General features: G+C 54.7%; 1 protein-coding gene across 2 annotated transcripts; it reads right to left on the bottom strand.

Annotated features, from left to right (window-relative positions):
- Window positions 1-231: 231 nt before the first annotated feature.
- Window positions 232-10520, bottom strand: GGA1 (golgi associated, gamma adaptin ear containing, ARF binding protein 1). 2 transcript variants are annotated; one of them, XM_063154489.1, is made up of 17 exons: window positions 10428-10520; window positions 9982-10066; window positions 9607-9682; window positions 8893-8991; window positions 7576-7699; window positions 7007-7107; window positions 5879-5959; window positions 5333-5470; window positions 5104-5185; window positions 4800-4907; window positions 4367-4522; window positions 3544-3608; window positions 3232-3410; window positions 2842-3125; window positions 2460-2629; window positions 2112-2222; window positions 232-1960 (listed from the first exon to the last, which is right to left on the bottom strand). In XM_063154489.1, exons 1-17 carry the CDS (start codon window positions 10456-10458, stop codon window positions 1850-1852), a joined length of 2001 nt encoding a protein of 666 aa, XP_063010559.1. In that variant the 5' UTR covers window positions 10459-10520; the 3' UTR covers window positions 232-1849. The 2 variants fall into 2 exon arrangements, with proteins under 2 accessions (XP_063010559.1, XP_063010561.1); XM_063154491.1 differs by lacking the exons at window positions 8893-8991; window positions 9607-9682; window positions 10428-10520 and having other exon boundaries at window positions 9982-10049.
- Between the last annotated feature and the right edge of the window lie 4937 nt (window positions 10521-15457).

The raw sequence follows: 15457 nt of genomic DNA, 5'->3' as shown, positions 1-15457 counted from the left end.
CTGGAAGTCACTGCTCTCAAAAAAGGAATTGAGAACTGCCAGGGGAATTCCACCAACCCTGCTCTTGGGAGCAGGGAAATCATTGTGACAAGGGCCTGAGTGACCGAGGGATGAACTACAGGACTGAGGGGGCAGGATTTGAGCTGGACAGGATGCAGAGAAGCTCCTCAGGGGTCCAGGAAAAGTAAGGGGAAAAATGCATTCCTTGGGTCAAAAGAGAGAGGAGGAGGATCAGGAAAGAACTCTTTATTTCCCATAAATACAGCAGATTCTTCGCGCCGGGCGTCTTGTTTTAAATGTTTGTTTTCTTCCATTTACAGAATTTTGCACTGAAAATATATACAAGTCTATTCAAGAACCAAACAAGATCTGCAAAGAAAAACCCATACAAAACCCTGAAGAGACGGGAAAGGGAAGTAAGACAGCAGAATCCCAGCATAAAGACCTTGCTTCCCCCTCCCCTTTACTGCCTGCTGTGCCCAGCTCTGAGACACATCACCTTCGCTGCCCGAGCCTCGAGTGCGAGGCACCCTGCTCATCTCCATCTCTCACATGCTTCCTTCAACCTCTGGCAAGCCACTGCAGAGCACAGCTTGCCTCTGCTTTTTATGATCAGGCCCTCTCCAAACCAACTTAGGGATGGGAAGCAGCTTCCATGGTCCTAAGTGCCATGGGATTGGGGATTGCTTGGGATGTGCTACCCTCGGTCTCCTCGGTGCTGCAGATCCCAGCTCTTGTGTCACAGTGATCAGGCGGCTGGGGTGAGCCCCCTCCCCGCCACAGGGAGCCAGGCCTGCCCTCAGCTGCAGCAAAGGTGCACAAGGCACAGCTGAACCCCCCCGTGCCCCAGTGCAGAGCTTGGTGGTGATGAGCTGGGCTCCCATCTCCCCCAGCTCCCAGCCCATCACTCACCCCTCTGCGAGAGGACACTCAAGAGCTGAGAAAACCCCCCTGCCCCACCGAGCTCTCCAGCCCAGCTGGGGAAAGGAAGCCTCACTGCTGCTTCCTCTCCCCATCTGCCAGGAGGCTGCAGGCAGTCTCAACCCCCAGAGCATGCCCCTCTCTGGCCACCATTCCCACAGCTTGCTATGATAGATAAAGGCTGTGGGAATGGTTCCTACCATGCCATAGGGGTTCAGAACGCCAGCTGAAGGGGCGGGGAAGGCACAGAGCAACCCCCTCCTAGCCCCTGAGGCCCCACCTCTCACCAACAGCTCTGTAAGCAGCTAGGACAGAGATATGTGATGATCACTCCCCCTGACCCCCCCCAAAGCAGAGACAGCTGTCTGCTCTCTGGTGCTGGAGAGATACCTAAGCTCTGCTCAGCCCTGTTCCTCATCAGCTCCAGTGTGATCCCACCACATGGAATCACTGGGGCCCAGCTCTAAGGAGGGGGCAAGAGAGAGCACCATAGAGCACGAAGTAGCTGAAGGGCTGAGAAGTGTGGAGGGAGCAGACAAGGAAAAGGATCTTCCTTTGCTAGGCCTTGCCCTGGGCTGAGGCTGTTAAAGCTCCCTATCCTTGTTCCCCTATGCACCTAAAGCAGGAAAGCAGGGTTAGAAGACAAGCTGGACAGACTGGGGAGGGAGTGTCATCTTCAGAAGAGCAGGGAAGGCAACTGTTCACACACATGACGCTTTCCACTCCACTTCTAGTCCTGTGAGATTAACATCTCCTGGCATCTCTGCTCTCCTTCTTGAGGCATGCTCCCTCTGGCCCTTGCCCGGCCATCTGGAGAACAGAGCGTGAGCACCAGCCCGCAGCCACCCTCCCATTTCCTCTGGCTGCTCCAGCCCCACAGGGTTGGCTTCCCAAGGAATCTGCAGTGTAGTGCCTGCAACATGTGGCCCTAAAGGTTTCCCCAGGATTCTGGTGGGGGAAACTGGTCCACGTCCCCAATTTCATTGTAGGTTTGCTCTCCCATGGTGAAGGTCAGTTTGTACCGTAGCCTCACTTTCTCCTGGACATGGGAGAAAAAGGAAGAAAGGCATGAGGCACAAACCATTCACATCTCAGATGCTGCTGAGTAGAGGGAACAGGGATAGGGTAGTGAGGCTTCGCCTAAGCACCAGGACCAGCCCCTGTTCATGCCCCAGGGACAGTGCTGTTACCTTCTGTGGGTTAGCGAGCAGCAGGACTTGGGTGATGGCACTGGGGTGGACGATGGGATTGAATGCTGGCAGCTCCGTGCCTGAGGGAGGCTGTAGCTTCACCTTCATTATCTAGGGAGAGAGTGAGAGGAGAGAGTGACCACATTCCTGAGAATGACTTGGCAGCCAGAAGCTCTGCTGCACTTGGGAAGCTTTGCTGCCTAGTCAAAGAGAAAAGCATTGTGCTAATCTGAAGGCATCAGAATTTGCTCCCATGCCCAGGGAGCTCTCTCCACCCACCCAGTTTTCCTGCAGAAGTAGAATAATGCTTTGCCCAGTTTGGGACCTCAGCCCCAGCAGCTGTCTTACCTTGGGGACGGCAGACTGAAAGACAATATTGCGGATGGGCTGCGGGGCTGTGCTCAGCATAGAAATCACCACCACAAGTACGTCAGGCCTCTCGGGCAGGGCATCCTTAGCGAAGTGGAAGAGGACACGGAAGCCATGCTGATCATACACTGTCACAGGGAGGATGCTGCCTGTGGGAAAGGCAGGGACACACAGCAGTCAACCAGGAGGGAATTGGCCTGAGAACTTTCCCCATCGTCCTAGTGACAGAGACATCATTCCTCTTCAGCCTCCACAAAATCCCACAAAATCCAACAAGCAAGAAGTTTCTTCGCATTCTTCCCTTCCATGTGTGCAGGGTTGAATCCCCCCATGCCCGCCCCCCTATTTTTCCCCATCTCACTGGGTTTGATTGACTCCAGAGGCACAGTGATGTTGGCCAGCGAGATCTCCTGGGGCAGCGCAGTGGCAGGAGGCCGTGGTGGCACTGCAGTACTTCCTGCTGGTGTGGTGGCAGCTTTTGGAAGTGTGGCAGCGGCAGGCAGCTCTGAGGTCAGAGGCAGCGTGGGGTTAGGGGAAATACTCTGGAGTACAGGCAGAGCACTGGGATTGTGGGCTGCGGTGCCAGAGCTGCTCCTGTTCTGCAGATCCCTCAGGGTGAGCCGAGGGGGTGGCTGCTGCTTCTCCCTACAGGGGGAGAGAGATCGAGTGGAACAGGGTACTGAAATGCTGTCCAGCACCCAGAAATGGAAAAAATGGCGAGAGATGCCAGACTGCACTTCCTAGTGCTTACCATCGCACTTGTTGAGATTCTGGAGGCAAAGACTGCTGCAGCAGTGTCTTGCCCAGGAGGTCCAGGTCATCCAGGCCACTGCTGCTAGGAGATGGTTTCGGGGAGGATGCACCAGCATCTGCTTTGAGTGGTGGTGTTGCCATGAGAGGGGTGATATTGAGCTCATTGCTGTCTGATGACTGTGAAAAGAGCACGGAGGAGAGCCCCAAAGCAGGGCTGCATATCAACACCAGCTGTGGCATGTTTCCCTGCCTTCATTTGAGGGGGCTTCTACCACCCTCCCACCCTCTGCCCTATCTCCCAGTGCATTACCTGGAAGCTGTTCCAGCCACTGCTGTCACTGGCCTGGACAGGATGTGGTGCTGGGTCATTCAGGCCTGCCAGGAGTATAAGCAAACATTCAGCTTACCTACCAAATCACTAAGAGCATTAAGCATGGCCTGAGTAAGACACAGAAGCAGCAGGGCAGAACTGCCAATGTGGTCTCCATCTCTGGCCCCCATCCTTATGTGGGGGAGAGCCAGGAGGGTGACAGTGGCTTTTTTCTGTCCAGATAGCTTCATTTATAGTTCATGTCTCACTGCAATCAACAGAAAAATGACTGCTATTGAGCTGACCAATCTGACTGACCATGTTGTCTACTTGATGCTGTTGTACTCAAAAGCACTTGACTTAGGAAACAGACACTTTGTTGTGCAAAGCAGGACTCTAGAGCATTCTAGGAGTGACACTTTACATGATTTCATGTGAACAGTTCTGGAAGTCCCATGCATCTGTTGTCAGTTCATGACTTCAAGAGCAAGCAGAAAACACGAGGAGCTGGGGGTGACCCACCCTTGTGATCCCATCTGGGGATGGCCATTGCATCACTCTTGATTTACCTGCCAGGTCAGTTTACCCAGAGCAAATCAGTGGGCACATCCCTACAGGCTCTCTCTGACTAGCCAAGAAAACACCATGGGACTGAAGTTCAGAATTGTAGCAGAGTCCTTCCCTCCTCTCCCTCACACTAAATGAAAGAACCTCTTTGTCTTTCATTATTGACTTCTACCAGAGCTCTCTCTTATTCATGTTCCTGCCAAAGAAGAACTATCTAGAGTCAAAGAACGAAGAACTTTTGCTCTGGATTTCTCACCTAAAGACATAAGTTCATCATCCAGCAAGGAGACAGAGCCAGCTTGGTCAGGCACAGGGACTGCTGAGCCACCTGAAAGGGTGGGCAAGGCTGGGTAGGAAGGGCCTGTTGCTGGAAGCTCCAGGCCAGAGAGATCTAGAAGTGCTGAGGTGCTGCCTGCAAAAAGAAAAGACTCTGAAAACGTTGTCCAGTCCTTATGCAATGTGGTGAGGCCTTGCTCTCATCCTTCCTCACACCCGCTGCTCTCCCTTCCAGTTCCCCTTCTTCATGCACCAGTCACATCCACAAGCCATTTCCTTATCTCACCAGCCCCACTCTAAGCTCCTGCAGGTTTCCCCTTTCCACTTCTCTCAGTCCTCTCTTACTCTGCAAAAAACCAGCAACAGGGTCCCTCTGCTTGACCTTCCTGTCCCCATTCTTCAAGTCTCCTCACCTCGAAGGGGACTGGCCACCGTCTCCCCATTGATCTCTTCTCCCCGTACAAGCTGCTTGTAGAGATTGATCACCTGGGTCAGATTGTCATTGGCTTGCAGAATCTCCGCTGAAAACAAGCGTGAAACAGTGAAGAGAGTAACTCTTATACCCTGTCTGTCTGTTTCTCCCAAGTAAGGCCCAAGTGGCTGCAAACAAAACCACTGCAGAGAGCATTTCCACCATTGCTGCTGCAGGCTGCACCAGGGTACACTGACACCTCCAGGGCAGGCTCAGCAGGAAGGAGAAAGGTCAGACATGTTTACCTAGAGCTTCATCATTGTCTTCTGTGTCACTGGCGAGCCGGAAAAGCATGGGCCTCATGCGCTCACAGCGCTGATACAGCTCCTGCGGCAGCAGAGAAACAGTCATGAGGTGAGCATCCTGAGCAGCAGGATGCTCAGCTGGGTGTACAAAATAGGCAGGAGGATGAGGGGCTAAGGGTCACCCATTTCTGCTAAACCGAAGGATGATTCTGGGATTGCCTTTCCTCACCTTCATTAGGTCCTCATTGCTTTCCGTTGTCTCCCCCTTGCTGTAGTTTGTCACCATCTCTGTCAGCAGCTTCACGTTGTTGTTCACCTCCTCAATGGCATTCACCCTCTTGGAGATCTTCTCCATGCGCTTCTGGTCCTGGAGGAGAAGCACATGGGGAAGGATGTCCTCACCTGGAGAGGAGGAAGGCCAGGCCAACCAGCCAGCCTGGACTAAAGCCCAGCAACACTGCCCTCACAACAGCTCCCACTCCAGTGGAAAACTCCAGGTCATCTCAGGGCAGGAACATGCCACACAGGGATGGAATTGCTGTGGATCTTGTGCTGCAGCAGGGCTTGGGCCACAGAATGCACTCAGAGCCATTCCCCCAAGCAGCCAGGGGATGGCAGAACTCTCACAAGGACTCTTTCACAGCTGCTGCACCCAAATTTTGGGCAGAAGCTCCATATGCCTTGAGGTCATGAGGTCACAAAGCCAGTCCTCCTTTGGTGCCAGCCATCACCACCCAGACCATGACCCCCCAGCTCCCTTTTTCCCCAGTCACACCTCCTGAACCATCTCCTTGATGAGCTTGTTGGCAGCCCGGAGATCCTCAGGATGGGAACTTTTCAGGAGGCGAGCCAGCGTCTGCAAAAGAGAAGAGACTCCTGAGCCCAAGCTGAGGGATGGCAGCCAGAGTCACTCTTGCATCACTAGAGCCAAGAGCTGCCCCCATCCTCCCAAACCTGTATCTGGCAGCGGACAACTCCAATCATTTAGAAAGCCCAGCCACAGGAACCTGTGGGCTATCAGGGACCAGGGAGAGAAGCACAACTGGCTTGGCTTTTCCTCTTGTAGTTCTGGTTATGCAAGCTAGGTCTTTCCCTGAAGATCCCCTGCATTCAAAACCTGCTCTGGCCTGCCCATTACCCACCATGGAGAGTCTGGAGTGCAGCAGCACTGAGACAGGAAGAGAGCCTGGTTTATGCAAGAATTGCCATGGCGTTGTAATGGACTCCTACTTGGACTTGTTCACATGTCTCTTTGCTGGTGGTGAGAGAGAGCTCCCACTTCCTCTCCACAGTCAGTGAACTGCCCATCTTCAAATCCTCATTTTCAGACTGTGACCCATGGAGGCAGACTATATCCCTTACCGCAAACTGGCATCACACTCCTGCTGTAGAACTAGACCCAGAGGAGCCCAGTACTTGCTTAAATGTATCAGCACTGATAGTGCAGAGGTTTGCCTGAGTGGTGACACAATTCTGATGGAAAGACAACACAGGATGGGTCCAGGTGGCTATAAGTGGTTGGGCAATAAGCAGATTGCAGCGCTGGGGGTGGGGAAGAGATAACAGCAGCAGCATCTGGGGCTGAGATTTAAACCTCATGGCCAGATAACTCCAAAGTCTAGAGAGCTCACAGCAGCACACCTCCCCAGACCTGCTTGGGCCAATGTCAGTGCCTCACTCTTCGCACCATCCTGCAGCTAAGTGCTCCAAAGGTCAAACAGACCCACATGCCCCACTCCTCTGGATATTTCCTTTGTCATGATTTTGGAACAGGCCCTCAGCATTCCTGTGATGCATTTTCTGAAGGACAGCAGGGACTTTGACTCTCCCATATCAGGGGGACATAAGGTACTGGAGCAGGAAGATGATGCCTACTGTCCCTCTCCTTGCACAGAGCCCTTACCTTGGATTTTTCTTCATCATCAAAGATGATGTTCTTGGGTCGAGGAGGAGGCGGTGGAAAAGGAGCGTCATCAGGAAGTTTGGGGTCACACTTCACAATCCCTGCAGTAGAAGGAGAGATCAGGAGGACTCACCCACGCAGGGATGGCACTGCCACTCAGGTCTTTTTTCCCTAATGGCCCACCAAATCCAGCTGGGACCGAGGGTGTGTGGGTTAGCTCCTGTTACACAAGATCCTGGATTGTGTTTCCATTCCCCATAAATACCCTTGCTTAGAAAATTCCAGCCTATACTGCTGAAGTACTTGCAGCCCTTCAGCCCCAGACCTTTCCAGTGCCCCATCTCCCACGTGAGCAAGCAGATGAGCCCTCCAAGCCAGCAACTCCCTCTGCTCAGCCAGGAGCCCCAAGGCACCTGCTCTGTCTCCTAACCCTGGTGCTGAGTCAGACTGATGGATGCCCTGGGTCTGGGCAGAGGGAAGGGAGAGCTTGTTTCAGATTTCTCCCGGACAAAAAATGAAGGTGGGCAAAACCTTCTGTCCACTGTCCCTTCCAGACCACTGCCTCTCACCTTGTTTCTTCAGCATCTGGTAGGCTTCAGTAATCTTCACCTCATGAGGCAGCCCTAATGTCCAGCTGTACATGAGCTCCAGGATCTTTGACTTCACTTTCTCTGATGTCCGGCTGCCAAGATACTAGAGGAAGAGAAAAGAGGAGGTGTGAAGCTGATCTGAGCTGTTGCAAGTCTGGCCTGTTCCTCTCCTTGCCCTCCCAGGAGAAGTGAGACTGTTCCCAATGGCACAAGGAGGAAAGAGGAAGCAGGCAGGAAAGCTCACGAGGGCCTTGCAACACATGCTATGCTGTGCCTGGTTTCCATCACAGGAAAAACAAGAGGTGTGAGAAATGCTGCAGTAGCAGCTCCTCAGTGGCACACGGGGACAGGTGGGAAGGCTCAGGCAGGTCTCCTGTCACCTTGTGAAGGGAAGGGTCCTGTGAAAAGAAGCTGCTCAGCAAGGCAGCCCTCTGGGAGAGGGGTGTGGGTAATGGTCTCAGAGTCAGGGCCCTGAGCAAGGTGACCAGCACGCAGCAGGCGCCATGCAATCATCCTTCAGCCTTCTCACATGGGTCTGATGGGAGCACTGGTGGTACAAACAGTGCATGTGCCACCAGAAACAAGTGGCTTAAGGCAGAGAACATACTCTAGGGTGCCAAGCAAGAGAACTTTAGGATGCTGCTGTCACTGTCTGGGGCTATTCATCATCACAGATCACAAGCTGTGACTGGCAGACAAAGGTTTTCCTTGGTCATATTTAGCCTGGGTTCCCTTAACTCTACGCTTGCTGGTGTTCACTGCCTTGACTGAAGCAGGGGAGCCCGCACAGCTTGTTCTGCTGCAGGAACAGCAGCATCAGCACAGGAGCAGGTACTGACTTGGTCCTTCAGATGGACTCACCAGAACACCCCTGACCAAGCCTGGGCTTGCCCTCCAAGAGTGTCTCAGTCAGGTTGGGACACCCCAAAGAGACATGGTCCTGTCGCAGCTGGGGGGTGTTCCTGAGCACATGCAGCACAGACAGAGCCCTACAGGGATGCAGGGAAGGTGACTCCAGGCACGCACATGAGCTCAGCTGTCTCACAAGTGCTGGCTGCACCATGTCCAGTTGGTGCTCAGCTTCCTACAACAAGAATCAGCCTGGAACAGCGGGGTGAAAACTCACTTCCCACCAGAAAACTCACCAGGAAACAAGGACTAGATCTCCTACTAACACTGTCCTATTTCACCCACATCCCAGTGGGTGTCTGACCTTTTTTCTCAGCCACCACTTTTTCCCAAAGCCCTCCTGCCACCAGGCAGCATTCCCTTCCAGCACAATGCCATGAGACCCACCTTAGGGGACACCACCTTGATGAGCTCGTTGAGGAAGCGGAACTTGCCCACCTCATCGTGGAAGCGTTTGCCACAGCTCTTCATGCACGACTCCAGCACCTGGGGACAGCAGCTATGTGAGTCCCAGCATGGGGCCAGCAGCAGGGTCAGGAGCCTGCTCCTTCCTGCTTGCCCCTCACCAGGTACAGAGCCCGTGGCTACTGTCACAGCAGCACAAAGGGACATCCCCTGCTCCCTCCCGGGTGCTCAAGCACCCTCCCTCAGGGAAGAAAGATTCCCATCTTTGGGGCCAGTTTTTGCAGAGATGGCTGAACAGCCCACCCAAAGGGTTACCCTTAGAGAGGTCACAAACACCAGGGTTTCAAAGTAGGGATCCACAACATGATTAAGAATCATTGAATCCTTTAGGTTGGAAAGTATCATCAAGATCATACAGTCCAACCATTAACACAGCACTGCCAAGGCCACCACAACAAAAGCCAAAAAGCTTCCTATTCAGCTTCAACAGGCTATGATCCTTCTAGGAACAAAACCTTTCCAAGTAACCTCTCCTGACTTGTGGAACCACCTTCAGTCCCTCTCCCACCCAAGGGCCCAGGTGCTCCAGGGCTTTCTCAGAGGGAATTCAAAGGTTCCCGTGCTTTTCCAGTCAAGCTGGAGCATCTCCACACCCTGCCCCTCCATCTAGTTCTACCAGCCTGCAGATGCCCTTACCGTGAGGGCCTGGATAGCTTCCCATTCCTGTGGAGACTGGATCTTGTGGGCAAGAAGCCGGGTGGCAAGTGGAGGACTGGAAGGAGTGAGGGGAAAAGAAAAGCTTGCCGGTTATTGACAAAATGTCTGGTACTTGCATTGCTGTCTGCGAATCCAGAGCTGAAAAGCATGTTGCAAGCTGAAGATGCTGATAAGGCACTAAGACACCTCAAAATCCGGAGGAAACCTTCTATTAGTGGACCCCCCACCTACCCCCACCTCAAGGGCCTTCATGCCTATTCAGCTTTTGGGGCAATCCCACTGGATTTTGCTGGGTGGGAAATCATAACCAGGCCTGTGACCTGGAGAAGCCTGGGGAAAGGACAAAGCACTTACCCCTCCAGCTCCTTATTGAGCTGCTCACAGAACGCATTGATACCATCCCAGTCCAGGTCCTTGTTCAGGGGGTTTGTGGCTTTGTCTGCGGGCAGGAGGAGGGGACGGTGAGAAGAAAAACCCAACAGGCTCCTACTGTGTGGAAGGACATCATTGATGCCACTCCCTCCCTGCCAACTCCAGCGGGTGCAGCAGCAGCAGGGGACGGCGTGGGAGGAGAAACACACTCGTGTCCACTCGCCCCTTCCCACGGCAGCCCTGTGCACCAACTCTGGCTCCCTCCTCCCTGCTGACCCACCGTACCCCTGCCTCCGGCTGGGCCCTGGGGTCTCACCGCGCCCGCAGCCCCCCTCCCTCACAGGCCCCCTCCCTCACAGCCCTGCGCCCCCCGCGCCCGCCCCGCCCCGCCCCACTGGGAGAGCAGCGGTGGTCGCAGCCGCACTCACTGATGCGCGCCTCCAGCGTCTCGGGCTCCATGTCGGCGGCCCGCGGCTCCTCAGCGGGGCAGCACCGCTCCGCCGCCCTGCCGCCGGGCCCGGCGCGGCCGCGCCATGGAGAGCCGCGATCGCTCTGGCCACCGAGAGCCGGAAGTCGGCCGCGCGGAGCGCCGCTCCGCTGCCAGCGCGCCCCCTGGCGGCCCGCGCTCCCGCTGCACCATCAGCTCACCGCGCAGGGCAGGGAAGGGCGCGGGAGGCGAAGGGCGGCGGAAGGAAGCGGAAGGAAGCGGAGGGAGGCGGAAGGCCCTCCCGGAGAAGGACACAGAGGGCAAGCGGGCGCGGGGCGGGGCGGAGCGCCGGAAAGCAGCGCCGCGCGGAAACCGGGCGAGCCGGCCCCTCCCGGAAGAAGCCATGTTACTGGCAGGTGAAGCCACTTCCGGCACGGACAACGGGCACTTCCGGCGGGCAGCCAGCGGTGTCCTTTAAAAGGACACGGGCCCGCCGGGGCCGCGCATGCGCGCTGCGCGCCCGCCGAGGCCCGGCAGTCCAGCCGGGGTCGGGTGTCGGCCTGTAATAAATATAAATATAAATGGCAGCAAGTGCCGTTCCATGCACTGTACTGTAAATAGCAGCTGATCTTCTGGCCAGCGCCTGGCCTGGCCCTTCTGCCTGGCCGAGCAGCGTGTGGAGCGGGCGGGGGTGGGGGTGATGCTCCAGAACCCGCTGGAGCGTTCCAGGAAAACAAACTCCGTTTGTCCCAGAATACAAACTCCGTTTATCCCCGCTTTCCGTGTGGCTCTGGTGATCCAGGCCAGCCAGCTGGGCACCTAACAGCGCCTGTTTTCTCCGTGCTCCAGGAGCAGCACGGCTTCTCCCCGACTCGCTGCTTTGGCAGTTCGCTTTCCTGCCTTTCAGATCCCGAGGGACCTCGGGGGGCGCCTGTGTGAGGGGTGCCCGCTGAGGGCGGCGGGCTTGGGGCCGGGGCGGGCCAGGGCCTCGGCGATAAGAGCACAATGCAGCCGCAGCTCGGCGTTCCGGCCTCGCATGTGCAGACAGGCGTCTGAGCGCACCGCGGCCGGGCTGGGTTACTCATTTACAGCGCTAATCCCGCGGCTGACGGGGGAACTGCCCTCTTGTCACCCCTAATGGCTTTTCCTGATGGATAGCCATTGTTTTGGTAAGGGCTTTTTGGCCATTAAAAAGCACTTTTTGGCGCCTGAATGTAGTTCTTTTTTTAACTGTTACTGCCTTGCATCACAAAGCCCTTTTAAAGTGCTTTTCATAGAAAATTGCAACATCCTTCCCCTCTCTGTGTTCAGGCACGTTTTACGCAGATTAAAATAATCTTATGAGTCAGCCCTGCCTGTCACTATTCCTTTGATTTTTTCTGAGAATCCTGAAGTCATCTCTCGGAGCCCTCCAGGTCATGTACGATCTGCATAGAAGGCACGCACCGCTCCATCCCCCACAGCGATGCCTCTGAATGAGAAGTTTCGCAGGCCGGTGTTTTACACAGCCCCCTTTTGCTCAGGTTTCGGTCTGTCTGAGTCTCGAGCGTGTTTGTTTTCCTGTCTTTGGCAACACCCAGTGGTTAGCAAGTCCAGGATGAATGGAAGGCTGCGCCTCTTTTCGGCTGGTTGCAAACAATGGCGAGTGAACTCGTGCATAACAGCCCTGTCAGCGGCGACCTTGCTTTCATTTCTCACAGATTTACAAGTCTCTTTCCCCTTTGGTACATCTGCTTTCCATATAGCAGGGACCCAACGTGCAGCCAATGGAAAAAGAGATCGGAATGTGAATCTTTGCTCCCTGTAAGAGCGGCTAGATGATGTATAAGGAACAACCTTTCTCCCCTCGATTTATTTTTACCGACAGCTGGAATTTTAAGCTAGGTTTGGACGGAGTGAGGCGCTCCAAGTTGTAATTAACACTGCTCCAGAGGGAAAGTACCGGAGCTATAATTAGCTTGGAGCCAGTTGCGGAGGAAAGTGGTGGCGTGCAAGCCAGAGGCCTGGATGAGCACGGCTCATGGGGTCAGAGCATGGCCCTGGTTCGGCACAGGGCTGCAGTCCCAGATTGGGCACAGGGCTGCAGTCCCAGGTTCGGCACAGGGCTGCAGTCCCAGGTTCAGCAGAGGGTGCAGTCCCAGGTTCGGCACAGGGCTGCAGTCCCAGGTTCAGCAGAGGGTGCAGTCCCAGGTTCGGCACAGGGCTGCAGTCCCAGGTTGGGCAGAGGGTGCAGTCCCAGGTTCAGCAGAGGGTGCAGTCCCAGGTTCGGCACAGGGTGCAGTCCCAGGTTCAGCACAGGGCGCAGTCCCAGGTTCGGCACAGGGTGCAGTCCCAGATTGGGCACAGGGCTGCAGTCCCAGGTTCGGCACAGGGTGCAGTCCCAGGTTCGGCACAGGGACGCAGTCCGTGGTACCCGGCTCCGCAGCACCGCCCGCAGAGGGCACCAGCAGGCAGGGGAGCCCCTGCCTGAGCAGCCCGGGCTCAGCGAACGCTCCTGCTGCTTGCACACTCGAGGTGAATCCCAAACAAGCCAAGTCCCTCTCCATCGGGAAGGAAAGGCCTCAGAGGAGTGCCGGGTCCGCCTGGGAGAGGGGTTTTCCACCTGCCCTGTCATCTTCTGCCGGCCAGAACCACCCTGTCACCCCTTGTTTGTTCCCATGTTTGTTTGGCTTCTCTGCCGTGTGTGTTTATGTGAACCCTGTGATCTTTTTCAGATGTGCTTGTGTGTGCTTCCTCCTGGGTCGTCAGCTCTGGTCCAGGACATGAGCCTTCCTTTCCCCATCAGATTCCTTTCTTTGGCAAGGTGTTCTGCCAGAGACCTTTCACTTTCCTGAAGTTTGGTATTGTGATCTTTTGTTACTTTTTGTGTGTGTGTGTGTTTGTTTGTTTGTTTTCCTGCTCTGGCTGACTCCAGCAGCCAGTTCCTGGGGGCTGGCTCAGTTTTCACTCTTGGAACAAGCAGGCAGCACCTCTCCTAAAAACACCTCGGACCATGCACCTCTTTACATAGTCCTCTGGATTTGCAGCCCTGCCATTCCCTGACCTTGGCTAATCTCCTTCCTTTTGCAATACTTTTAAGCACCTTTCCCATCAGAGAGTTGCAATTAGAGAGGCAAGTATAGAGTTGCATACTTCTGTAGAGGGAGAGCAGGTTTGAGCTCCTTTAATCTAATAGGAAATGTCTCCTTCCCTTTCATATGCAGCACTTTCTTGTATGCAATCATCTACCAGGATTGCTCCCTTCCATTTCTTTCAGCAGTTTCCCTTTCAGCTGTAGGAAGACCTGTCCCGGGTGATCAAAGGCATCCTTCTGCAGCTACAGGAGCAGAATGAGGAAACAGGATGCTGCATAAGGGATCAGAAAACCTGCTGGCTAGATCTCTGCAATTACGCATGTCTTGAAGCAAGACTCAGGGAAATACTCAGCTAATCTTGCTGCCTCAGTTTCCCTGGTTGTTAGCATGGGGGTATAATTTCATTTTCTTCCTTTGGGGAATTGCCTTGACCTCTGTACACCAGTTTTCCTTTCCACATTGGTTCTGTCATTAGAGCAACTGGCTCAGCGAGACAAGTGAGAGAAGCAAATACCAGAGTTAGAGGTGAGCTGTGCAGATCCCTGTTTCCTTGTGTTCAAGCCTTAATTCCCAGCTCAAGGGATGTCTTTATTCCTTGCCTGAGCAGGCAGCAGTGCCTTTCTGTGCAGTGTGGGGTGTGAAATTGTCTCTTTACATGCTGGGGAAGGCTCAAGTGGGTTTGCTGATGCTGATAGCTTCTTTCCAACGAGGTCTGGGGCATTTGGGGTGTGCTCTGAGAATATGGGAATGCTCTTGCTGCTGAGGAGCTGTATCTGCAGCAGGCAAAGATGAAATAAAACTGATGGGACAGAAGCCCTCGTTGTAGCTGTGGCTTGGGGGCTGGTAGGTTTTGTAGCTGGAAGCTGAACAAGGAGAGGAAGACCTGCCAGGTTAGAGCGAGCTGCTTTGAATTTATGCGGCTGAAGTGAGCGCTGAGGGCCCTGAGCCCGCAAGGGGGAGCCTCGATGGAGTCATTCACAGCACTGCTGATGAGATCAGCTCCAGACTGGAACAGATCCATGACCAATACTGTGCACTCGGTGCTCAGGAGTCGGCAGAGGCACTGGAAAACGTGAACAGATTCACCCATTCTTGCTTTACCCCTTGCTTGCAGAGTTGCAGCTGGCAGATGGGAAGGGCATGATGAGAGAGCACAAGTACTGGAGGGAGAAAAGCACTTCAAGAGCCTGGATTTTGCTGAGATACAGTTTGGCTCTAAAGAACAGCAGGAGGGAAAGGGAGAAAAACCCTATTGCAAAGGCATTTTTCATGGGCACCCAAGCGTGATCTGAGCAGAAATTGGCAACACGAAGCTCAGCATCCTGAAGCAAATCGGGGAGCCCAGCTGCAGCAAATCCCCAAGCTGGGTGATGAACACATCCCCGCATTGCGGCGACAGCCAAGCGTGCCTCAGTGCAGCGTTTGCTGGGGATGGTTAATGTGGCAGCAGCCTGGGAGCTCAGGGATCAGCCCTGTGCAGCGTTTGCTGGGGATGGTTAATGTGGCAGCAGCCTGGGAGCTCAGGGATCAGCCCTGTGCAGCGTTTGCTGGGGATGGTTAATGTGGCAGCAGCCTGGGAGCTCAGGGATCAGCCCTGTGCAGCGTTTGCTGGGGATGGTTAATGTGGCAGCAGCCTGGGAGCTCAGGGATCAGCCCTGTGCAGCGTTTGCTGGGGATGGTTAATGTGGCAGCAGCCTGGGAGCTCAGGGATCAGCCCTGTGCAGCGTTTGCTGGGGATGGTTAATGTGGCAGCCACCCAGGAGCTCAGGGATCAGGTGTGTGCAGCATCTCTTTTCCTGCTGCAGAGTGCCCCAGTGCCGAATGCACATGTACTCAGCTGTGCAGCTGGCTCAAGTGTGCCATGATGAGCTTGAATAGATGGGTTTTGGCCCAGGTTTGAAAATCCCCCATTGCCAGTGATCTCGTTTTGGCTGCAGCTGCCTCAGGTTCCCTAGGA

Source organism: Melospiza melodia, chromosome 4 (genome assembly GCF_035770615.1).
Source record: "Melospiza melodia melodia isolate bMelMel2 chromosome 4, bMelMel2.pri, whole genome shotgun sequence".
NCBI classification, from domain to species: Eukaryota; Metazoa; Chordata; class Aves; order Passeriformes; family Passerellidae; genus Melospiza; species Melospiza melodia.
The sequence above is the reverse complement of the archived record's forward strand: the minus strand, read 5'-3'. Positions and strand labels throughout refer to the sequence as shown.